General features: G+C 45.6%; 1 protein-coding gene and 1 long non-coding RNA gene across 8 annotated transcripts in view; one reads left to right on the plus strand and one right to left on the minus strand.

Moving 5' to 3' along the window:
* Positions 1-8,123: 8,123 nt before the first annotated feature.
* Positions 8,124-25,269, minus strand: part of SYN3 (synapsin III) — a 545,178-nt gene continuing 528,032 nt past the window's right edge. For 5 of the 7 annotated variants that reach the window (XM_054543712.2, XM_054543715.2, XM_054543711.2 and 2 more), the window contains exons 11-12: positions 23,504-23,638; positions 22,497-22,635 (exon numbers count right to left, since the gene is read on the minus strand). In XM_054543712.2, the coding sequence (XP_054399687.1) occupies positions 22,507-22,635; positions 23,504-23,638 (264 nt within the window). In that variant the 3' untranslated portion in view covers positions 22,497-22,506. Of the gene's footprint in view, positions 8,408-12,604; positions 12,897-14,265; positions 14,502-22,496; positions 22,636-23,503; positions 23,639-25,269 lie in introns of those variants that run through there. The other 2 variants (XM_009234294.4, XR_008517871.2) reach the window with 2 other exon arrangements.
* On the plus strand, positions 14,578-21,055 carry LOC134761170 (uncharacterized). Its single transcript, XR_010139461.1, has 3 exons — positions 14,578-14,702; positions 15,165-15,422; positions 20,914-21,055. It is a non-coding gene; the product is annotated as an uncharacterized LOC134761170 (long non-coding RNA).

The raw sequence follows: 25,269 nt of genomic DNA on the forward strand, positions 1-25,269 counted from the left end.
GGATTGAAGTTGTTGACATTTCTTTCTGTGGTATTTTGTAATATCTGAGCTACAGGATAGCCTTTTAAAAATGTGTTCACTAGATGGCATATGGCTTTAATTGGGTCTAACAAGGTCCTCCTGAAGCTTTGTTGGGTCCATATACTAGTTCTCTGATACATTTCTTTGTGGCTTTGCAATGTTATGTTGCATTATGCAGGGGATGTGTGGATGTGTGTAGTGGGCGTGGGAGGACATGATGACGACCAGAAGCACCAAAAACTATAAAACAACAAGTGTTCAGAATGCAGGCTTTTTTGAGTGGCCCTTGAGAACTCCATGGATGGTGCTGGTGTCCTGTGGATACTGTTGCTGCTTTCCATCCTCACCTCAGACTAACTTGCAGACATTACAGATCTCGCTTAGTTTAGGATATCGGCAGTGGCCTAAACCTAAATTTGCAGATCTCTCACAATAGTTTTTTTATAATTCTTAAGACAATCCTCAAAGCATTTCCTCTTGAAAAGCTGAATTTATGGTTAGAAGCTTGTGAAATCCTACATTCTTGTCATTAAACTGAGACTGTTGAGCTGTATGTATTGCTGGTGTATAATGAGAGGAAAATCATAGTTTCGCTGTAGCCTATTCACTGCACAATTTTCTGAGATCACGTGGATATATTGTCATGGAAGCAAGCAAGAGAGTTCAGAGTGCCACAGCAAAGCATCTTAGTAAGATGCGGTTCGACATCATTGATTTGTCCTACGCCTTTCTGTAGCCCCTTATTCCCCCCAACATTTTTTTTTTTTTTTTTTTTTGAGATGGAGTCTTGCTCTGTCGCCAGGCTGGAGTGCAGTGGTGTGATCTCAGCTCACTGTGACCTCTGCCTCCTGGGTTCCAGCGATTCTCCTGCTTCAGCCTCCTGAGTAGCTGGGACTACAGGTGCGTGCCACCATGCCCAGCTAGTTTTTGTATTTTTAGTAGAGATGAGGTTTCACCATGTTGGCCAGGATGGTCTTGATCTCTTGACCTCGTGATCTGCCCACCTCAGCCTCCCAAAGTGCTGGGATTACAGGCGTGAGCCGCTGCGCGTGGCCTCCTCTTTAATTAACAGGAGCTTTCTCTGCCCCATTCCCCCCATTTATAAATGAAAAATACAGGTTTTATGTGGCTGGGAATCAAATCATGGAAGGTGTCCTTCCAACTTAAGATTTTGAGATTCCTTGTGTAAAAACTGTTGAATTCTGACTCTTGCTTGGGTCTTTCCAATTCCTGGGACCACTGCTTTGCTTATTACCTCTGTAATTCTTTAATGGAGCTGGACATTTCTTCTTTTGCTCACTATACTCAGGGCCCAGCACTAAGACTTGCCTTTCTCCTACTCTAGGCACTAGCTGCCTGATTACAGAGCTTCAGAGAGGAGCTGCGCGGGTCCCGGTGCTCTGCTGTGCCATATGCATGAGCAGTGCTCCTTTGGGTAGTCTTCAGTTGACTGTAGAAGGTGTGGAGTGGATAAGATTATTGGGAAGTACTGGGTAAGTCACATAGAACAAAGATTTGATTTAAACTGACTAGCTTAAATGTCACTCCTGGCTGGGCGCGGTGGCTCACACCTGTAATCTCAGCACTTTGGGAGGCCGAGATGGGCGGATCACGAGGTCAGGAAATCAAGACCCTCCTGGCTAACATGGTGAAACCCTGTCTCTACTAAAAATACTAAAAATTAGCCGGGCGTGGTGGCGAGCGCCTGTGGTCCCAGCTACTCGGGAGGCTGAGGCAGGAGAATGGCGTGAATCTGGGAGGTGGAGCTTGTAGTGAGCCGAGGTCGTGCCACTGCACTCCAGCCTGGGCGACAGAGTGAGACTCCATCTCAAAAAAAAAAAAAAAAAAAAGTCCCTCCTGAGATTCCCAATAGGTTACAGCACTTAGTTTCTGCTAATCCATAGCAAAACATAGTATGTTAACTGAGTGCCAAAGAATGGTGACCTTGCTTCTGCTCTAGACTCAGTGGAGAACAGACACTTAGAATACGAGAGTCTGGAAACAAATTACAGTTGGGAAGACCAATCAGTATAAAAATAATGAAAGGGATTTGGGATTTTCAAGGATTAAAACACGTGTAGCCAGGTGCAGTGGCTGTCACCTGTAATCCCAGCACTTTGGGAGGCCTAGGTGGGAGGATTGCTTGAGGCCAGAGGTTTGAGACCAGCCTGGGCAATTTAGCAAGACCGCATCTCTATAAAATAAAGTAAGTGTATTTTATACACACATTGTAGAAAGAATGTTTAGTTTTAGATTGATTTCCGTTGCAGGAATGCCTCACCAGTTCCAAAAAATATTTCCCAACCACTTTTTTCTTTTCCTCTTGGCCTGCCAATTCATCTCAATACAAGGTCTAAGTGTCCACAGCTCATCTCTTTCAGCTGTGTGTCTAGTCCCTGGAAACAGAAGGGAGCCTCTGTGTCTCTTATGCATTGTGTTTGATAAATGGACAACTTTAACTTACTTGTTGCCCAGCCGTCCAATTTGTCTCCTACCAAACCAAAAGTGCTGCCTTCTATTAGAGTCCAGATATTAGACTGAAACAGTTAATCAGCAGCAACTTAGGAGTCTAGGACAGCTTTCGACAATATAGTTAGTAACCAGCCAGCTTGCCCTCTAGGATAAAGGAAAAGCAGAGACTCTTTTAAAGTGCTCTCAGGCAATGAGCTCTGCCTCCAGGATAATTAAGCCGCCACTTGTATCTGCAAGGCTGACTTAATGAGCTTAACCCGTGACTAACCTGCATCCTTTCAACAATTCAAAACACATAAAATGAGCCACCAGTGTTTTACGAAGTTGAATAAAGCATAAGAGATTAGTCTGCCCTCAGGCGCTGGAAGGGGCAGGCCCTGAAAGGACACTGTGTGCTCCTGGGCTGGTTCGAGCTGAGGCTGTGCTGTTTGGAACTCTGCTGTGTTTGTTGTGTGAAGCACAGTCTGTGTACTTCCTTTCCTTGGTCCCAGACCTTTGCTGCTTAAGCTGTGGAGTTGTCCTGGTCTGCTCACTCCAACCTCCCTGACCGATGCTGACAATGGCATCTCCCCTACAGCTCACAGCCCTGCAGTCACCTGACCTTCTTGTGAGCCCCAAGGAGTGGTCTCATGTTCTCATTCTGCCTCCTCCCATTCCTCTTCAGATTCAGTTTGGAAGAGGTCTTTTTGAGGTTGAAAACTTGCCATTGATTTTCTTTCGCTTCTTTTCTCTATCTCATTTTACTGGGTTTCGGTTAGTTTGATTCTGTTCCTGGGCAAGTGACTTCCATATATTGATACTCTTAGAAAAACATCCTTTTACTTCAATCTTAATACTTTGTTTGGATTTTATTTCATAGTTTTCTAGGAGGGCTGAGCTAAAACATGTCCTGAACACCTGCTGGGTGCCAAGCAATGTGCTCTGAGCTTCACTCTCTTGAGCCATGCACAAGATACCTGCACTAGCTTGCCAGATGAGAACTTCCAGAAGGCAGTTGATGTTCAGTTTTATGGGGTTTGCTGCTGTGTTTGTTACCATGTGAGTGAAGACCTATCATCCCCTTAAATTTTGGAAAGATAGAACTGAGTGTTCTATCTTGAATGTATCTGAATATTAGTTAATTCAGCAGGGACTGAATGTAGTAATGAAGAGAATCTAGGGAACTGATGGAAGAGAAAGGATATTCCACTATTCCTGGAAAGCTGATTTTACATTTAACCAAAGTACAGTACCATTTTATCGTGCTGACGGGAGGAAGATCTGGAAGAACTTTTCTGTGGCTGGTAGAGCTGTCCGCTAAGGCTGCGTTTTTAAATCCCTGTTCATTGTGCACAAATCAAATAGGTCTTTGTTGTGTTTCAGCTTCCCCGAGTCAGCTTGGAGGGAAAATGCTAGCCTCTCTCTGGCTCAGAGTTGTGAAACAAAGCAAAAAAAACAACAAACATAACATTTTAGAGTCTATATAGCGTGACTCCCCTCTCCCTCCTTTTTGCCCTTTCCCATTTCAAAATGTCACAGTTATTAAATGTTACATTTTTGGAAGGAACACGTGCTAGCCTATGTGACAAAACAGACTATTTTAGGGTTGCCATGAGACCTATGTGTCCTTGGTTCCTATGTTCATACACAGACCAATGGGCAAAGGATTATTATTGTTATTATTATTATTATTTTGAGACAGAGTCTCACTCTGTTGCCCAGGCTGGAGTGCAGTGGTGCGATCTCGGCTCGCTGCAAGCTCTGCCTCCCGGGTTCACGCCATTCTCCTGCCTCAGCCTCCCTAGTAGCTGGGACTACAGGCACCCACCATCACGCCTGGCTAATTTTTTATATTTTTAGTAGAGGTGGGGTTTCACCATGTTAGCCAGGATGGTCTTGATCTCCTGACCTCGTGATCCGCCCGCCTCAGCCTCCCAAAGTGCTGGGATTACTGAAGTGAGCCACTGCGCCTGGCCCCGGTGAGGAAATTATTTAAATGTGTTGGCTATAAACTAGTGTTATGTCGTGGATCTGGATGTATCTGTGTATGGTTATAAAAATCAGGATGCCTGGCCTGATTTGGAGTTTGGAAGGAGCTTCTGCTGCTGTTGTACACAGATACTGGAGTATCTGGGAGATATCCTTTGAATGCTGAGGTGTGTCTGAGGCCAAAGGACAGAATATAGGAATATGGGAGAATTTAGGCCATGTGGTCGTTGTTCATGGGGCCACTAGTTTCACTCACTAAAGGAGTGGGTTCTTAGCTGCGTTGGAGACTGTAGCACACCCACAGCAGTACTGTTTCTCATGCAGTGGCTTTCCCACACAGCCCAGCTCAGGGTTGCTGGTCTCACATCAAAGTGCATTCAAAGTGGGGAGATTGACGAAGATGCAGGTTCTGGGTCCTGTGACCAGCAATTCGGACTCCTTTAGTCCGACATGAAGCTTCATCTGCCTTTGTAACTAGCTCTGCCCACAGCCGTGGCCCACACGTTGAGAAACTTTGTCCAGCCTATTACCATTCAGTTGTGTGTTTTGAGCTGTCTTTTATTACTGAGTGAAAACTGGGTGAGATTGTTGAAGAGGGACGATTGCCACAGGGGTTTCCTGTGTTCTTAATCTCAAACTTGAGGACCTCGTGGTTACACCCTGCCTTACAAGTTTTCTCTTACCCATTTATTCAGGATGTTCCACAGCATTATTTATTAATATTTGAAAGGTCTACCCCTGAATAAGGAGGGTGGATATATATTTTTTTAAGTGGAAGAAACCAAACTTCAACTCCTATAGCTCTCTGTGCTTGAATCTTGTAATAGGCTGCTCTTATAAGCAGTGCCCCAGATCCTTCTAATGGGAGAACCTCACCTGCCCTTGTCAGGAAACAAGTGGGGAAGGGCCCAGGAACCTTCCAGTCTGAGAGGCTGGTATTCTGGTTCTCTCTTCGTGTGACTTATGCTAGTGATCCCTATCTTCTTGGGGGCAAGTGGGGAAGCCATTCTCCTCTTGAAGCCGGTTTTCAGAGAACTGTGAACTCATAGTGAGGTGACAGGATTTTAGGATGTGCATTTGTCAATTCCAAGTTATTATCCAGGTGTGTGTGTGTGTGTGTGTGTGTGTGTGTGTGTGTGTGTGTGTGTTTAAGTAATGGGACTCCTAGAATCACTGGCTAATCATCAAACCTTACGTTAATCAATATTTATACTCTCTTCTGTTAGATTTCTTTTAACAGAATAGCTTTAAAAGGTACCCGCATCTGATATTTTGAATTTCACCTCCTGTCTCTTTTCCTTATGCCCCCCTTGGCTTTCTTCAGAAATTCCAAGGGAATGGTGAAAGAATTAAGTGAGCAGCAGCAGGAGGATGAAGCAAAGTTCTACCGGATTACAAATGGTCTGATCTATTCCTTGCCATCACCTGACCTCCCCCAAGCATGACTGTGGGATATTGACCCCAGGACCCCCACCTCCATCCACCTTGGGGGTCTAGAAGAATGTGTTGAGAGTGATGCCTGCAAAGCAGCAGCTTCATGTGTCTGACTGCCCACTGCATCATCTCAGCTGCCTCTGGATAGGATTCTGCCAGCTCCTGGCAAGACTAGTTCTGTTGCATTGCACAGGTTGAGCAAAAAGAAGGGAGATGTGTTACTGGGCAGAGTGAGCTCCAGACATGCCAGACATGCAGGGACTGTCCTATAACATGGAACTCAGCCGAGCATGGAGACAGAGTAAGGGTGGTGGGCTTTTTGGGCACTAGAAAGAGTACCAGGCCTTCGCCTCTTCACCTCTCACCTCACACAATGGCTATTTTATTTGCCGCTGATCCTAGCCAGTGTTAATCAGGCCTGAGATTACCCGTCTCCAGCTGCCAAATTATGGCTCCCAGTGGTCACTGGCAATTGGACCTATCTGATCTTTCTTATGTCAGGTCTCCTACTTATTATTGAATCCCAGACCAAGAGTCTTGAACAGGAGGAGAGAGAGGACTTCTGAATTATCCTGGGGTCTCTTGCTCTTAAATCCAGACCTGATCATGAGTGAGGGAAGAGGGCAATGTGAAGAGGACCGCCCTAAAGGCCAAGTGGCTTTCCGGCAGCCAGGTGCACAGCTAGTACTTTCGATACTGAGCCAGTGTCCAGTCAATAGCCTGTCAAAAGCCAGCTTGAAGGCAGGCTTTTCTGAGGTTGAGAGTTCTAAGTGACCCAATGCCCACAGAAGGAGAGGGTCTCTGGCCCTGACATCACCACTCCAGTTTGGTTTTGGAGGACCAAAAAGGAAATGATTGCTTTTATGCTCCTGGGAACCTGGATGGATCTCAGCTAATTACCAAACAATCTGCATTGCTTGGGCATAACTAGAAGCTGCTCCAGGCCAGAGCCACTTCCATTTTTACCTCCCTCTCTTCCTTGTGGACAGCAAAGGGAAGACATCTTGGGTTGCAAAGTGGCAGGCAAGGGGCTAACATGGCTATGTTTTAATATCTTGGGCTCTCTTTGGGACCAGGAGGCTGCTTCTGGCACCTACAATGTTTCTAGCACCAGGTGCTTGGTGATTTGGATCACCGCTGAACGCTATCTAAGCATGAGAGGCAGACTGGTACAGGGGAAAGAGCACTGGGAAGGGAGTTAGACTACTTTTTCCAGCTCTGCAAGTAACTTGTTGAGTCAAATCAGTTTGTATTTAACAAAGCTGATTTCTTTCCTGCAGGAATTCTGAAAGCCTTTGACATATATTATATACAATGCATCTCCAAAAAAGAAGTACAAACAGTGGTTCCTAAATATATTTGACCATGGGACCCTTTTGAAATTGAGTAACCTACCAATACCTTGCTGTACAGAGTTTGTGAAATGCCAAACTAGAAGTGACTATCATTGCACTTCGGATCCTATGTCATTGATCTGTTGATTCTCTCTGGTTCTCAACAGATCCATAAAAAGGAAACGGCATTCCTGGTGGGACACCAGAGAGATCAAACAGTGGTGTGACAGAATGGGTACAGGAGCCCTAACCTGACCCTTTCCTTGGGAAATCCAGGGCCTCCTTCTCCTTTGTAAACTAGTCTTTATTCCTGCAATAACCTGTGATCTGCCCTTGGCTGTCCAAATAAGAATAATGCTCTGAGTATGAGTGGCATTACAAGGGCCCCCCTGTTTCTGTTGTGTTCTCAAAGACCCCACTTGTCATACAGGGTCTGGTTTCTTTCCTGGCCTCAGGACCCCACTAGTGGCTGAGTGTGATGGGGGCCTTTGCCTGCCTGGTCTAAGGGCAGGTCTTGAGCGTGGATGGAACTAGCGTGGGCAGGTGGCGAGTTCCCCTGGCTGGGATTTTCTCTTTTTGTTTGCAAAACACTGTTAAAAGATTATTGCCTCCTATATTGCTGAGGTCTGACTACAGTGTCTGCATTTGATGGAGGTGGGCAAGGCCTAGAGGGGGCATTTGCCCAAAGGTGAGCCAAACACTAGTAAGAATGTGAAAACTAGCCACTCGCAGACATCTCACTTGGTTATCTGGCACGGAAGCAGGCATGTGGGTAGGCAGAGGGTGTGATGCCCATCACTCAGGCCTATTTTGAGGAACCTGGAGGCTCTCAAAGGCCCACCTCTCAGTCAGACAATGCTGGAATGTCACGGTAAAGGAAAATGGGAACAAATATAGATAATCGGTTCCTGGGTCAAAGGCATTTAGAAAGTATGTTCTCAGGCCCTCCATTCTGTTCCCATCAGGAACCAAGGCTGAGAAGGAAGATGAGGCAGGAGGGGGACGAGTGTAGCAGAGCACTCTTCCCCTCCCAGCCTGGATGGCGTTAGTCAGAGAACAGGCTGGCAAAAGACTTCCTCAGGTTGCGGATGGTTTCGGCCTTGGCCTCGTCTTCACTTGGGGTCCCACGCTGGGAGGTGTCGGATGTGCTGAGGCTGTTAGTCAGGGACTGAGATTTGCTGAAACAGAAAGGCAAGGGGGTTGAGGAAGACAAGGCGAAGACTATCAAAGAAATAGGTCTTGGGGGCTTGCCTATAAGCCAGATGGGGCTACCCCAATCATCATAAGGTTATGAAGACAGAAACCAGGCATTCCAATGCTTACGTGATGTTAGGTACATTACACACATAATTTGCAAGGTGGTTATTTTCCTCATTTCTTAGGTCCAGAAATAGGGGTTCACAGAGTCAAGTAACTTGCTCAGGTCCTCACAGCAAGTAATGGGGGAGCACCCAGAGGCCACATTCTTTCCATTATACCAGACTGTTGAGGCAGCAGGCATTGCTGAAGAGTAGCTTGGCTGCTCTCCTGCCTATGGGTACAAACCCACTCTGTAAACTGCAATGTGCTGTATCAACATCAGGTTACAGTTATTTCCAGCACCGTTTAGGTATCAGGAGGCCTGTATTCTAGAACCTTCTCTGCTCTTTGATGTCTGTGGCCTTGGGCAAGGAACTTACCTTCTCAGGGCTTCTTTTGCCTCATCTGTAGAGCGAAGGGTTCGTCCTGCTGACCCTCAGGCCTCTTCCAGCTCTGACATTCTGGACTTCAATTCCCATCTCTTCTCCAATGTCTTTATGGCCAATTCTGTCTCCCACCCGCTTTTGGAATTCTTTTAGTGCCAACTTTTTGAATGGCAGATGCCATTCTGAGTGCTTCCCAAATGCCAGCCTGTAGCAACTGCTTGCTGAGCACTTCCCCCGTGCTAGGGGACAGGGGTGTAAGATGAATATGATTCAGGCCCTGCCTCGGGAGGCTCACAGTCAGTCATAGGAGGGGAGGCAACAGACATAGGAAGAGATTATGTAAATGTGTCAAAAGTTGAAGAGCTCTGCATGTGATGCTGTCGTCACATTAAAAACTGGGGACTTCAGGCCGGGCGCGGTGGCTCACGCCTGTAATCCCAGCACTTTGGGAGGCCGAGGCAGGTGGATCACGAGGTCAGGAGCTCGAGACCATCCTGGCTAACACGGTGAAACCCCATCTCTACTAAAAATACAAAAAAGTTAGCCGGGTGAGGTGGCGGGCACCTGTAATCCCAGCTACGCGGGAGGCTGAGGCAGGAGAATGGCGTGAACCCGGGAGGCAGAGGTTGCAGTGAGCCGAGATGGCACCACTGCACTCCAGCCTGGGTGACAGCGAGACTCCGTCTCAAAAAACAAAACAAAACAAAAAACTGGAGACTTCAACGCAGGGACTGTCTTTTACTCCTTGCTTATTAACCCTCAGAGAGTCTTATCTAGAACAAGGCACAGAGTAGGTAAATTCGGTAAATACCTGCTGACTTGGAATTGAACCAAGTTCTTTAAAGCAGTAAGTCAGGAAATTTACGTGTTTTTAGCTAGAACACTGTAAGGTCAGTGACCAAACCTGGTTTAAGGCCCAGAGCCCTTGTCTGTCCTGTGATTAGTTGGCTGATCTCCTTATGTGGTGACAGGCTGTATGCAGATAAGCCTCTGTAGTGGCAGCAGCATTCTAAGCACCAACTGTGCATAAACTCATTGCAATCCTTATAATAACGCTGTGTAGTTGTCCCCATTCCGCGTGTGAGGAAATTGAAGCACAGTGAGGTTAGGCAACTTATCTGAGGTCGTGTAGTTTTTAAGTGGTGGAGCTAGGAGCCAGGCAGTCTGACTCTAGAGTCTGTGCTGTCAACTGCTATTCCATATTGCCAGGAGGGCCATTTGCTAGTGTCTGTCTAACTAAAAATACATTTATCCTTTGATCCAACAACATCATGTCAGGTTATTTTCTCTAGAGTGAGTCTTGCAACTATGAAAGTATATGTTCAGATTTATTAATTGCAGCATTATTTGTAAGATCAAACCAAGTTTCTATTTGTGGTGGATTAGTTAGATAAATTATAGTACAATGGTACAGCGGAATACTACACAGCCATAAAAAATAAAATTCCAAGGAACTGGGTGCTCCAGGATTTTTTTTTTTTTTGAGACGGAGTCTTGCTCTGTCACCCAGGCTGGAGTGCAGTGGCACGATCTCAGCTCACTGCAAGCTCCGCCTCCTGGGTTCACGCCATTCTCCTGCCTCAGCCTCCCCAGCAGCTGGGACTACAGGCACACACCGCCACGCCTGGCTAATTTTTTGTATTTTTAGGAGAGATGGGGTTTCACCGTGTTAGCCAGGATGGTCTCGATCTCCTGACCTTGTGATCCGCCCCCCTCAACCTCCCAAAGTGTTGGGATTATAGGTGTGAGCCACTACACCCAGCCCAGGATTTATTATTAAACATGAAAAGCAGTGAGCAGAATGGTGTGGATAGTGAATACTCCTGTGTGTGTAAGAAAATGAGGGCGAGGATCTGAACATTTTTATTATTTATTTATGCAAATATTTTTTTATTTGCATAAGGAAGCACTGAAAGGACACATGGGAACTAACAAAAGTCATTTCTGGGGATGGGAGCAGCAAAGCATTGGATGAGAATGGGGTGGGAACGAGGCTTTTCAACATACATCTTTGATATCTTTATTTATTTATTTATTTATTTTTTGAGATGGAGTCTCACTTTGTTGCCCAGGCTGGAGTGCAGTGGTGCGATCTCAGCTCACTGCAACCTCCGCCTCCCAGGTTCAAGCGATTCTCCTACCTCAGCCTCCTGAGTAGCTGGGACTACAGGCACGCACCACCACGCCCAGCTAATTTTTGTATTTTTAGTAGAGATGGGGTTTCGCCATGTTGGCCAGACTGGTCTCAAACCCCCGACCTCAGGTGATCCACCCACCTTGGCCTCCCAAAGTGTTGGGATTACAGGCATGAGCCACCACACCTGGACTGATATCTTTTAGATCTTTGAACCATGTGAATATATTACCTATTAAAAAAATAGTTGTTAGCATGATCCCCAGACTGGATGTCCTGGGTTTAATCCCAGCTCTTCTAGTTATTAACTGGAAACTTTGGCAAGTTATTTAATCTTTCTTTGCTTACTCATCTGTGCAATGGGGATAAGAAATAGTTATGAACTCCTAAGCTTGTGAGACCTTAAAAAAAACCCAAGTAAGTAAAGTGCTTGGCACATAGTAAGTGGACAACAGCTGTTAGCTGTGAACTGTGATGATCAACATTTGGCCTTGAAGGACGGCGGAGCTTCCAAAGATCAGTTACTTGGGACCTCTCTTTAGGACAAATCAAGAGATGGGCCTCAGAGGAAACAGGATGTGTATGTGTATTGTGATGGATGGCTTACAAAAATGACTGCAATGATTCCTCTTGTCCCTGTAGCCTGCCCTTTTGAGATGTGACTTCATGGCTCCTCCCACCAAAAATTTATTTCCTACCTCTTGAATGTGGGTTTGGCCCTGTGACTTGCTTTGACTAAAAGCATGTGATAAAATAACACTTCATAACTCCAAAGGCTGGGCCTGAAGAGGCCTTGCAGCTTGTACTTTCTCCCTTTTTAAAAGCAGTTCTACCATGTGAGAAAGCTCGTCTTAGCCTTGGGGAGGATGAGACCCCATGGAGAGAAAGAGGCCCAGCTGACAGCTAGCACCAACAACCACATGTGTGTGTGAGGCCTTCTTGGACCATCCAGCCTCAGTGAAGCTGCCAGATGACTGCAGTCGTATGAGTGATCCCAGGAAAGTAGGGTTGCCAGATTTAGCGAATAAAAATGTGCAGATAAATGTGCATTTCAGATAAAAAGCTAAGACTTTTTTTTTAGTGTAAGTATATTCCATGCAATGTTTGGGGCACACTTATACTCACAATCATCTGCTTTTTATCTGAAATGTAAATCTAACTGGGTATCCTATGTTTTATTCTGTAACTCTATAGGAGACACCAGCAGAAGAACCTCCCAGCTGAGCTAAACTCAGAACAAACAGCTGAACCAAAAAATTATGAACAAAGAAAATGATTGTTTTCTTCAGCCACTAAGTTTTGGGGTGGTTTGTTATGCAGCAAAAAATAACTGATATGTGTATACATGGAGGGTCACGGTGGTGTCTAATCTATACTCTCACCTTGTTGGGCCTCCCCAGCAAATTCCATCCTCTAGTCCTGTTTTTACCTATTTGAAGTCTAGGCAAGGCCTCGTTGGGTCCTCCTTTGTCTCCAAGTCCCTAACCCTGAATCAGCCAAGCTCTGCCTACACCCCAGCTCTATCCTATACCTTTTCCAATTCCCAAAGCACTTACTTGAGATGTGGATGGGGTGGTGCTGGCTTCTTGGACTCTTCACCCTGCTGGGAGGTGCTACGGCCCTGCACAGGGGGCCGGGGCTGTGAGGTGAGGGTGGCACCTGGCTTGGAGGCCTGGTTTGGGGAGCTGCCACTGGATGCCCGGGATAGCTGCGGAGAGCCTGGTGACCTTTGCTGCTGTGGAGATCCGGACTGGGGGCTCAGGGGCTGCTGGCCTTGTGGGGAGAGCCTCTGTTGGGAGGGGCTTCCAGATCTCTGGGGCTGAGGAGACTGAGCTTGGCGAGGGCCTCCTAAAGGGCCAGAAAAAAAAAGGTTCAGTTCAATTTTTTTCTTAGGATAGATATGGTTGTACACAAATAATGTTGCTTCAAGGATGTTCATTACAGTGTTTCTTGTAACGCTGAAAAATTGAAAACCGTATAAATACCTAACCATAAGGAAGTAATTAGGAAATTAAGATACATCTGTATAATGGAATATGCTGTGGGCATCACATAGGATGTGGCTGAGTAATATTAAATGACATAGGATACTGTTGATAACATATGCTAAATATTATACTGCTGAACAAAATAGCTTAGAATACAGTACATATGGTTTTATTTTGGCACATATGTAAAAACATATATAAAAAAGCAAGACTGGAAGATTGTACACTAAACCAGTGTGCCTCAGACTTTAATGTGCATGTGAATCACTGGGGATCTGGTCAAAATAAAGATTCTGATAGAGCGAGTCTCGGGCTGCGTTACGGACTGAATTGTGTTCACCCTGTCCCAATTCATATGTTGAAACCTTAACCCTAACCCTCAATGCAATTCTGTTTGGAGATAGGATCTTTAAAGAGGTAATTAAAGTTAAATGAGGTGATAGGGTCGGGCCCTAATCTGATAGGCCTGGTGTCCTTATAAGAGGAGAAAGAAATATCAGGAGTGTCATGTACCCGGGCACAGAGGAAAGGATACACAAGGATAAACAAAGAAGGCTGCCATCTGCAGGCCAAGGAGAGAAGCTGTACCAGAAACCAACCCTGCTAGCACCTTGATCTTGTACCTGCAGCCTCCAGAATTGTGAAAAAAACGTCTGTTGTTTAAGGCCCCCCCAGTCTATGGCATTTTGTTATCAGGGCAGCCTGAGAAAACTAATATAGGCAGGATCTGCGATTCTGCATTTCTAACGGGTTCCCAGCTTATCCTACGTTGAGTAATGAGACACTAAATAATCATTACAAAAGTGGTGAGATTATGAAGGATTTTAATTCTCTCTCTTTTTTTTTTCTCTCACGGGTATTTTCCACACTGAAGATGTATTTCTTTGGAAACAATGACAAGAATTAACTCTTACTTTTTGAGTTGCTCTCTAAACTTTTCCAAGAACTTTCAAGTGCAACATATCACTTGACCTAGAGAGGTCAGTAGGGAAGATACCATTCTTCTCACCACATAGAGGTGGAGACTGAGTCTTATTAAGGTTTCCCAGTTGGAAGAGGAGCCACAGAAAGCTCAAAGAGAATCTTGGTTTCTCCCTTTCACCGTACAGGGCACACAGGCTTTCACAAGCAAGCCAAGAGGCATCTAAGCTTGCGGATATTGTAGCCACCCAGAAATGACTTTGAGTAGAATTCCAAGGCCCCCAACAATCAAGGTGCACTCTCCTCACCCTCAAATTCTGGGTGTCAGGGCTGTTGATGGTGAACTGCATTTTGCCAAAGCCGACTGGCTGCCCGCTGGTCTCTTCTCCCTACGACATGAAGCTGCTGGGAGAGTGGGGTTATTCTTGCCACGTGTTTTTGAGAGCACTGTAGGCACGTTAGGAGACTGAAAACTAAAAGGTGCTGGAACCCGTCTCTGTGACTCTGTAACAATGGGGCTTCTACTGAGCACCTATGATGTCACCAGTTTTGGACTGGGCAGCCTCACAACAGCTCTGTGGGTTAGGCATTATTTTCATCCACTACCCCCAGCCATGGGAGTGCTGTCCCTGGAACTCTAGAGAGAGCCATGTGTATAATTGTACATTTTCTAGTAGGCACATTTTAAAAAGTAAAAAGAAATAGGTGAACATAATTTTAATAGTATGTGTGTGTGTGTGTATAGGTATGTATGTATATATATAATTTTTAATAAAAGAGATGGGGTCTCTGTCACCCAGGGTGGAGTGCAGCAGCACGGTCACACTGCAGCAGTGAACCCCTGGGCTGAAGCCACCCTCCTGCCTCAGTCTCTAGAGTAGCTGGGACTACAGGCCCAACACCACTTTTTCTTTCTTTCTTTCTTTCTTTTTTTTGTAGAGATGGGGTGTCGCTATGTTGCCCAGGCTGGTCTTGAACTCCTGGCCTCAAGTAATTCTCCCACATTGGCCTCCCAAAGTGCTGGGATTACAGGTGTGAGCCACTGTGCTTGGCCCTATTTTTACAGAGAAAGTGAGACCCAGATATATTGTGACTTGCTTAAGATGTCACTACGAATAAGGGGACAAGCCGAGATTCAAACCTAGATCTCTTTGACTCAAAAACCCTCTTTTATTTCTTTTTCCTTTATGAAAACTACACCACGCAGGCTCCCCTGAGTCCTCATAACATCTTTATTGCTAATTAAGAAAAGGCAGCTTCCTTCAGCTGAAGCAGCTCTGAGCCAGATGCCAAAGGGGCAAGGACTCCCTTATCAAATGTCATGTCAGCTGAGCACATTTTTAGAGGACATGCCACCTGTATAACCTCCATGACCTGTGGAGTCTGGTGGCCCTGACTCCACATTGGCACCAGGAGCCTCAGGTCCTGACTCAAGCCTTGCCATTAACTCGCTGTGTGACCGTGGGTAAGTCACTCCCCTTCTCTGGGCTTCTGGGCCCTTGTTTGTAAAATAAGGTCATTGGACCGTAAGTCAAACATCCCTTCCGATCTGAACATTTTTGTGAGCTTGTGGAACACTAAATTGGATTAAACTGCAGCACCAGTTTAGCATCTGATTGTATCACGTGGCTTTGACTCATTACCTCTTTCATGATTGTATATGCGAGTAGATGGGAGGTCACATTTATCTCAAACACCTCTAGGACCAACCAGGTATGTAAATAAATAAAGCAGGCAAATATAAAAAAAGTAATGTGGCTTTCAAAAATTTTCCCACTTGAGATAAAAACAGTCCAGAGAACTATTTCTCTAAAGAGGTGCAAGCATAAAGAACATAGAAATTGCCCCTCCCTGTCACTATGGAAGTGAGGAGTAGGGCTGGAGGCAAACGCAGGAGCTCCTAGGAGCCCTTGCTCTGATCAAGGGAGCCGCTGTTAGTAACGCCAGGGACAGTTGCTGTATGGAAACACAGGCCCATTGTTTCTAGAGCTTCTGTGCTATCAAGAGATGCTGGAAATCTAGATGTTTAAGCAACACCTCTTGATTTTTTTTTTTTTTTTTTTTTTTTTTTTTGGAGACGGAGTCTCCCACTATTATCCAGGCTGGAGTGCAGTGGCGCGATCTCGGCTCACTGCAACCTCCTCTGTCTCCCGGGTTTAAGAGATTCTCCTGCCTCAGCCTTTCAAATAGCTGGGATTACAGGCGCCCGCCACCACGCCCAGCTAATTTTTTGTATTTTTAGTAGAGACAGGGTTTCACCATGTTGGCCACGCTGGTCTCGAACTCCTGACCTTGTGATTCGCCCACCTCAGCCTCCCAAAGTGCTAGGATTACAAGGGTGAGTCACCGCGCCCAGCTCACCTCCTGATTTTTAAATGCTGGTTACTTTTGGTTTTCTAAACCCACCGCAGTTCAAATAAAACATTTGTTTTCTACTTTTATCTTCAGTTTCTCCTGACTCGCCCCCCTTCCCAGGTTGATATCTTAGAAAATCTGGATACCCATTCATTAATTCAGTAACTCTTTGTTGAGTCCCTGTCATACACCTGGGATTTATCAAGAGAGACACCCTAGTTACTGGATTCAGAGACCAGAGTGCTAACCACTACCACTGCCCTAGTTATTTCTTTCGGCTTCTTGGCAAAGCAAACAATTTAGTATTTTTTATACGAACACATACACAAAATATTAACTTACATATAGAAAGTATTTGCCTAAGCACAGAAATGAAGCTTATTAAAAGAAAATTTCACTTTTACTGAGTTGAAATGAACAGCAAGTTCAAAATAATAATGTGATTTGTTAATTGGGGAACTCAATGAAAGCGTTGTTTTTAATTAGCCTTGTTATTTTTAATCTGAGCGTTAATTCACTGGACATTTTCTTTAATTACCTTAATTGGTTTTAAATTGATTGTTTTTCAACTCACTAAAAGTGTGTTTAGCCTCATTTCCCTTAAAATAATATCTCTTTATCAAGCATGTTTTACTCTGGGCCAGAGAGGAAATCAGAATACAGTAGCTCTCTGTTTCAAAATGGCTCTGTTCAAATGTGCTTTTAAAAAGTAGGTCCCAGGGCAGAGGGGAAAGGAGGGTGTGGGGCAGAGGCACAGCCAGGAGCCTGGTAGAGTGACGAATATGTAGTTTAGGAACGCTTATTACTATAGAATTCTTGCTGGGTAACGGGGCACTGCATTAGTTATAAGGATTATTAATAATAAACATGAAAAGCAATATGTATAAGACACATGTTATTAATAGTAAGCATTATGTAATAGTTATTAATAGTAAATTATTAGTAGTAAGAACTAACACCTTCTAAGCACTGTGTGTCTGATGCCTTGCTAATTGCTTCACCTGCATTTATCTCGTGGACAAGCACCCTATCCTTAAACATGGAAGCTGTTATTTCCTCCTTTACACGGAGGAAACTGAGGCCCTGAGAAGTAATATGACTTGCCTAACACTGCAAAGGCAGTGAGACACGGAACTGGATTCAAACACACTAGATCTGCCTGAAGGAGAATACTAATGTGTATTTATACAGGCATACCTTGCTTTATTGTGGTCCATTTTATTTCAATTGGCAGATACCGTGTTTTTTCTAAATTGGAGGGTTGTGGCGACGTTGCGTTGAGCAAGTCTGTCAATGCCATCCTTCCAACAGCATGTACTCATGTGGTGTCTGTGCCTCACATTTGACAACTGTCACAAATTTCAAACTTTTAAATTATTATTATATCTGTTATGGTGATCCGTAATCAGTGATCTTGGATACTACTATTGTATTAATAATTGTTTTTGGGTGCCATGAACCACACCCATATAAGACAGTGAACTGGCTGGGCGTGGTGGCTCATGCCTGTAATCCCAGCACTTTGGGAAGCCAAGGCAGGCGGATCACAAGGTCAGGAGATCAAGACCATCGTGGCCAACACAGTGAAATCCCATCTCTACTGAAAATACAAAAAAATTAGCTGGGCGTGGTGGCATGCACCTGTAGTCCCAGCTACCCGGGAGGCTGAGGCAGGAGAATCGTTTGAGCCCAGGAGGCAGAGGTTGCAGTGAGCCGAGATTGCGCAATTGTACTCCAGCCTGGGCAAAAGAGCTAGACTCCATCTCAAAAAAAAAAAACAAAAAAAAAGACAGTGAACTTACTTGATAAATATGTGTGTTCTCGCTGCCCCATTTACTAGCCATTTCCCTATCTCTCTTCCTGTCCTTGGGCCTCCCTTTCCCCTAGACACAACAATATTGAAATTGGACCAATTAAGAACCCAACAATGGCCTCTAAATATTCAAGTGAAAGGGAAAGTCACACATCTCTTACTTTTAAATAAAAAACTAGAAATGATTAAGCGTAGTGAGGAGGGCATGTTGAAATCCAAGACAAGCTGAAAACTAGGCCTCTTGCACCAAAAAGTTAGCTAAGTTGTGAATGTGAAGGAAAAGTTCTTGAAGGAAATTAAAAGTGCCACTCCAGTGAACACACAAATGATAAGAAATCAAAACAGCCTCATTGCCGATATGGAAAAATTTGAGTGGTCTGGAAAGAAGATCAAACCAGACACAACATTGCCTTAAGCCAAAGCCTAATCCAGAGCAAGGCCCTAACTACTTTCAATCCTATGAAGGCTGAGAGAGGTGAGAAAGCTAAAGAAGAAAAGTTGGAAGCTAGCAGAGGTTGGTTGGTGAGGTCTAAGGAAAGCAGCTATCTCCATAACAAAAACTGCAAGGTGAAGCTGCAAGTGCTGACGAAGAAGCTGCAGCAAGTTATCCAGAAGATCTAGCTTAGATCATTGATGAAGGTGGCTGTGCTAAACAACAGATTTTCAGTGTTGATGGAACAGCCTTCTATTAGAAGAAGATACTATCTAGGGCTTTCATAGCTAAAGAAGAGAAGTCAATGCCTGGCTTCAAAGCTTCAAAGGATAGGCTGACTCTCTTGTTGGGGCTAGTGCAGCCGGTGACTTAAAGTTGAAGCCAGTGCTCATTAACCATTCTGGAAATCCCAGGGCCCTTAAGAATGATGCTAAATCTCCTCTGCCTGTGCTGTGTAAATGGAAAAACAAAGCCTGGATAACAGCATAGTATTTACAATATGGTTTACTGAATATTTTAAGCCTACTGTTGAGACCTAGTGTTCAGAAAAAAGATTCTTTTCAAAATATTACTGCTTATTGACAATGCATCTATCCACACAATAGTTCTGATGGAGATGTACAAGATAATTTTGTTTTCATGTCTTTTAATACATATCATGTCTTTTAGTTCATGGATCAAGGAGTAATTTAAAATCTGAGGTCTTATTATTTTAAAAATACATTTTGGCCAGGAGCAGTGGCTCATGCCTGTAATCCCAGCACTTTGGGAGGCTGAGGTGGGTGGATCACAAGGTAAGGAGTTCAAGACCAGCCTGGTCAACATGGTGAAACTCCGTCTCTACTAAAAATACAAAAATTAGCTGGGCATGGTGGCACGTGCCTGTAATCCCAGCTACTTGAGAGGCTGAGGCAGGAGAACTGCTTGAACCAGGACCTGGGAGGTGGAGCTTGCGGTGAGCCAAGATTGTGCCACTGAACTCCAGCTTGGGCTATAGAGCGAGACTCTGTCTCAAAAAAAAAAAAAAAAAAAAAATTTCATAAAGCTATAGTTGCCGTAGACAGTGATTCCTCCGATGGATCTTGGCAAAGGAAATTGAAAACCTTCTGGAAATGATTTACCTTTCTAGATGCCATTAATAATATTTGGGATTCATAGGAGGAGATCAAAATAGCAACATTAACAGGAGTTTGGAAGTTGATTCCCATCCTTATGGATGACTGTGAGGGGTTCAAAACTTCAATGGAGGAAACAAGTGAAGATGTGGTGGAAATAGCAAGAGAACTGAAATGAGAAGTGAAGCCTGAAGATGTGACGGAATTACTGCAGCCTCATGATAAAACTTGAATTGATGAGGAGCTGCTTCTTATGGATAAGCTAATAAAGTGATTTCTTGAGATGTAATCTATTCGTGATGAAGATACTATGAAGGGGCCGGGCGTGGTGGCTCATGCCTGTAATCCCAGCACTTTGGGAGGTGAGGCGGGCGGATCACGAGGTCAGGAGATCGAGACCATCCTGGCTAACACGGTGAAACCCCGTCTCTACTAAAAATACAAAAAATTAGCTGAGCGTGGTGACGGGTGCCTGTAGTCCCAGCTACTAGGGAGGCTGAGGCAGGAGAATGGCATGAACCCGGGAAAGCGGAGTTTGCAGTGAGCCGAGATTGCGCCACTGCACTCCAGCCTGGGCGACAGAGGAGACTCCGTCTCAAAAAAAAAAAAAAAAAAACAAAAAAAAAAAAACCAAAAAATGCTATGAAGATTGATGAAAAGACAAAAAAGGATTTAGAATATTACATAAACTTAGTTGATAAAGCAGCAGCAGGTTTTGAGAGGGCTGACTCCAAGTTTGAAAGAAGTTCTACTGTGGGTAAAATGCTGTCACACAGCATCACGTACTGCAGAGAAATCTTGTGTGAAAGGGTGAGTCAATTCATGCAGCTAACTTCAATGTTGCCTTATTTTAAAAAATTGCCTCAGTCACCCCTTGCTTCAACAACCAGTACCCTGATCAGTAAGTAGCCATCAGTATTGAGGCAAGACCCTCCATCAGCAGAAAGGTTACTATTCACCTAGGGCTCAGACGATTGTTAGTAATAAAGTATTTTATAATTAAGGTATGTACTTTGTTTTTTTCAGACATAATGCTATTGTACACTTAGGAGACTACAGTATAGCGTAAACATAGCTTTTATATGCACCAAAAAATTTGTGTGACTCACTTTATTCTGATATTTACTTTATACCGGGGTGGTCTTGAACCGAACCGGCAATATCTCTGAGATATGTCTGTACACAGTTGTGTACAATTATACAATTTCCCTTTTCTTAAAAATATCTTCTGCTTTTCCAGAAAGAGAAACACAAACAAGAAAAATGAATGGGGCATTTTATCTAAGACCTGTGGAAGAGGAAGCCATTTGGTGGCCAACATTGACTTTTTTTCAGGAAGTAATGAATCTGCTGCTTTTAATAATAGTGACTGGGAAGGCCACAACATGATAGTAATGCCTTCTTTCTGATATATATATATATAATTTATTTATTTTATTTTATTTTATTTTTTTGAGATGGAGTCTCCCTCTATTGCCCAGGCTGGAGTGCAGTGGTGCAATCTTGGCTCACTGCAACCTCAGCCTCCTGGGTTCAAGCGATTCTCCTGCCTCAGCCTCCTGAGTAGCTGCGATTACAGGCGCACACCACCACCACATCAGGCTAGTTTTTTTTTTTTTTTTTTTTTTGTATTTTTAGTAGAGATGGGGTTTCACCATATTGGCCAGGCTGGTCTCGAACTCCTGACCTCGTGATCCGCCCGCCTAGCCTCCCAAAGTGCTGGGATTACAGGCGTGAGCCACCATGCCCGGCCTCTGATACGTTTTTAAGAAGATCCTTAAAAGATTGCAGTGAGACTGCCTGCTTTAGTTTCTTGGTACACAGGTGCTCTGAAGCTCCATGCTGGTGCCAGAGCGAGTGTGCCCAGGAGGTTTGGATTGCGAGAGAGGATACGGGGCAGCTGATTTCTCTCAAGACCTGCATGCAGGAATACCAGAGCAGCTGATATTCTTTGAGAAAGTTAGTTAGCCATTGCCATGATTGCTTTTCATCTTTTTTTTCAATAGTTTGTCCATTCTCTAATAAGTGGTGGAATGTAGTAATGCTGGAATATATTCGAGGAGGAATTTCAATGGCCAAGGTTTTATAGATGATGTTCCATTTTTCTATCTTTCTTACTCTAGCTGGTTGACTCACAAATCGATCATCAGGCACCACTCATTGCTATGAATAAACACTTTCTAGGTGTGAAAGTTCTGAAGGGCCAGACTTGTAAATCTACCATTTTCTGCCTCCTTGGGCAGAGCCTCAACTTTTACCTCGCTCTAGAAAGGCTCACGCCTGTAATCCCAGCACTTTGGGAGGCCAAGGTGGGCGGATCACCTGAGGTCAGGAATTCAAGACCAGCCTGGCCAACATGGTGAAACCCCATCTCTACTAATACTACAAAAATTAGCTGGGCGTGGTGGTGCGCACCTGTAATTCCAACTACTCAGGAGGCTGAGGCAGGAGAATCACTTGAACCTGGGAGGTGGAGGTTGCAGTGAGCTGAGATCGCACCACTGCACTCCAGCCTGGGTGACAGAGCAAGACTCTGTCTCAAAATAAAAAATAAAAAATAAAAATAAAAAAAAAGGAAATACTGACGTTTTCACTGTAGGATGGCTGGGAAAATAAAAGTGAGAAAATAGGTGGGACATTCCCTGGCACAGTGCTTGGTGCATATTAGGTTCTTAATAAATTAACCTTCTATTTCCCTTCTCCTTTCTTGACTGTTTAAAGAGGTTGACCAACCCCATAGTCTCATTCATTCTGTGGATAAAGTATTCAGGTGCATTTTCCCAGAGCCCCTTGTGGGAATCACATGTGGATCCCTCGGTGCCTTTCAGCACCCTCACCGCATGCTTTCTCGCAGTGGCTCGTCCTGGGTCGTACCTTGCGGAGGTGGGCGTGGCTGGGGCTGTCCTAGCTGAGGCCCCAGCTGGGCTTGCCCTGGGGATTTCGCTGATTTAATCTGTGGAGCCTAGAGCAGAAGAGAAAAGAAGCCTGTTGGTATCATCACAGCCCTTTACTTCCTGGGTGAGAGGGCAGCATTTATGAAGATCTTTTTATCATTGAGAAGAGACTCGTACACATAAAGTGTACAGTTCTGGAGTGTACAGTGTAGTGAAGTTCTATATGTGTATACGTCGGTGTAACCACTGCCCAGATCAAAAGAGAGGCCATTCTCCGCGATGAAGCCTGCCCCGTGCCCCTTCCCAGCCAGCAGCCCCGTCAGTATAATAACTATGATTCTGATGTCTGTTATCATAGATTACTTTCTGTGGGGAAATCTGGGGTGGGAGGTGGAAGTTTGGGGACTTGCTTTTACATAAAGCTGGGGAGCTGGCAAATTCTTTGGAGAGCAGTCTGGTAATCCATGGTGGGAACTGTGGAGGAGAGGAGCAACGTGGGAGCTCATCGAGGTTGGGGAAAATGGGAGACACAATAGCGTCCATTGACTGGTTCCCTGGGAGCACACAGAGAGCTTGTGTGTCCATATGCTCTCGCACACGCACGCACACACATCCTGCTCAGGCCCAGCACCGAGGGCACAGAAGGGACAGCAGTCAATCATCTCTGCCCACAGTGCCCAAAGGCCAATTGAGACAAGACTGTTCTCCCCAGGATGGTGAAGAAGGGAAGGGGCCTCTGAAAGCCTCCTAAATTCACCCACTGGGGCAGGCTGTGGAAGCTCTTTCCGATGTCTGGGCTTCATCCATACCCCCATTCCTTCTCCCCAAGGTGGTTTCTTCCTGGGGGTATCCCCTTTGGATCCAGGGGCTCCCCATTTCCAGACAGCCTGGCATTTCTCATGGCTATAAAGTCTCCTTTGATCGTGAGGGTCTTACCCAAGGTCTCAGGGGCGAGGGTGCTGTGCCTCCTGGCATCAGGAGCTGGCTCATTTTGGAGACAACAAGGTCGGCCATCAGCTGTCTGTCCTCTTCCACATGCTCTCCAATCAGCGGCATTGAGCTGTCCATTACCTGTGGGGAGGAAGGGAGAACTGAGGGACCCCCATGCCAGGAGACACTGGCGGTTGGTTGGGCATCAAATCCCAGAAGTGGGGGCTCAGGGCTCAGGACAGAAGTGACCACCAGATGGCGATGTCCTCCATGCAAATCACCTCCAGCTGGGACTGGCCGGCAGAGACACCAGTTCCCTTCGGTTCAGTCTAAACCACTCCCTGGATGTAGTTCAATTCGGCCCACGTTTGCTGGATGACAGCAATGCGACAAGGGCCAGGGAGCCTCTGACGACCTTTTCTGTGCTTTTCTTTGGGGAGCCGCTCTCCGCCCCCTCCTTTCTCACCCTGGCCCCCTCCCAGAGTCGGGGCTGGCCACCTCTCCTTTGGCCCCAGGTCAAGGCTGCTTTCCACAAAGCCGAAACAGTAAAGGTGGGGGCTTGATCATGACCAAAATATGACACGGGCTGGAGTTGACCCAGGGTTCAGAGGAAAGAGGGAAGAGGAAAGGCCTGTTTTCCGGGGCCCTGGCAAAACCCAGGCAGGAGGGAAACGCGTTCCACAGGGAGCTGGGCTGTTCTAAAAGAGCTTCTATGGGGAGGAGCCTGAGGGATCCGAGTTTCCCCTTCTGCTGTTTTTACAAATAGAGCAACTGAGGCCCAGAGATGGGAGAGGACTTGCCCAAGGTCACACAGGCCAATGCTCCACGTGATTCTCTGGGCATGGGAAGCTATGGGAGATCTGGAAGGGGTGTCTGGCCTTGGCGCATCTGCAAAACAGCTGGCCGCGTCACCCCCTCTGCTCCACTGCAGGAGTCGGCGGCCTGCATTCACCCACACCGCCCCATCAGACTCACCGTCTTGTCTCCCCTGTTCCCATGCTCTGGACATATTAGGTTTTCTCTCTCCTCCAGGTTCTTATGTAATCCCCCTACCCACTCCTTACCTGGCAACTCCTTTCATCCAACACGGAACAGCTAACTAGGTCTTCCTCCAGGAAGCCCTCTCTGATAGTGCAAGCTCTGACGAGCCACCTGACATCTGTATCCTGCCGTTCTCACCTGGTTTCACACTGGACAGCTTATCCACAGCACTGTCACCCCCTGCTTACTATGTCTCCAGCGCCAGACTGGGAGCCCCCAAGGATAGGAATGGGCCCTGTGTCCTGCTAAGCAGGTGTGCCCTCCACAGACACCTGTTTAGTGGAGGAATAAGAGGCCCTTGTGATAAGCCCAGCTCATAAGGATAAGGATACTAAGAAGCGCCGTATTTTATGGGGCACTTCCTACGTGCTACGCACTATTCTAAGCATCGGGTGTGGAGGATCTCTCATAAACCTCAGAATAGCTCTTTGAGGCAGGTACTATTATCCTCATTGTAACCACGAGGAAGCAGAGGGTCAAAGAAGTGGCAAGGTCAAGGACACAGCACTGGCAACCCATGGTCCTCCCACTGCATCAGGCTAATTCCCACCAAGCATTGGAACAGCACACCAGAGTAGGAACTGAGAAGAGGGAACCTGGGTTGCAGGCTTGGCTTCTGCTGTGGATTTGCTCTGTGATCTTGGGCAAGTTTCTTTTCCTCTATGGGCCTTTTTTTTTTTTTTCTCAACAGTGAACTGAGGGATCTGGGCAGCTGCTAAGACCCTTCCAGC

This window comes from Pongo abelii, chromosome 23 (genome assembly GCF_028885655.2).
Source record: "Pongo abelii isolate AG06213 chromosome 23, NHGRI_mPonAbe1-v2.0_pri, whole genome shotgun sequence".
Lineage (NCBI taxonomy): Eukaryota > Metazoa > Chordata > Mammalia > Primates > Hominidae > Pongo > Pongo abelii.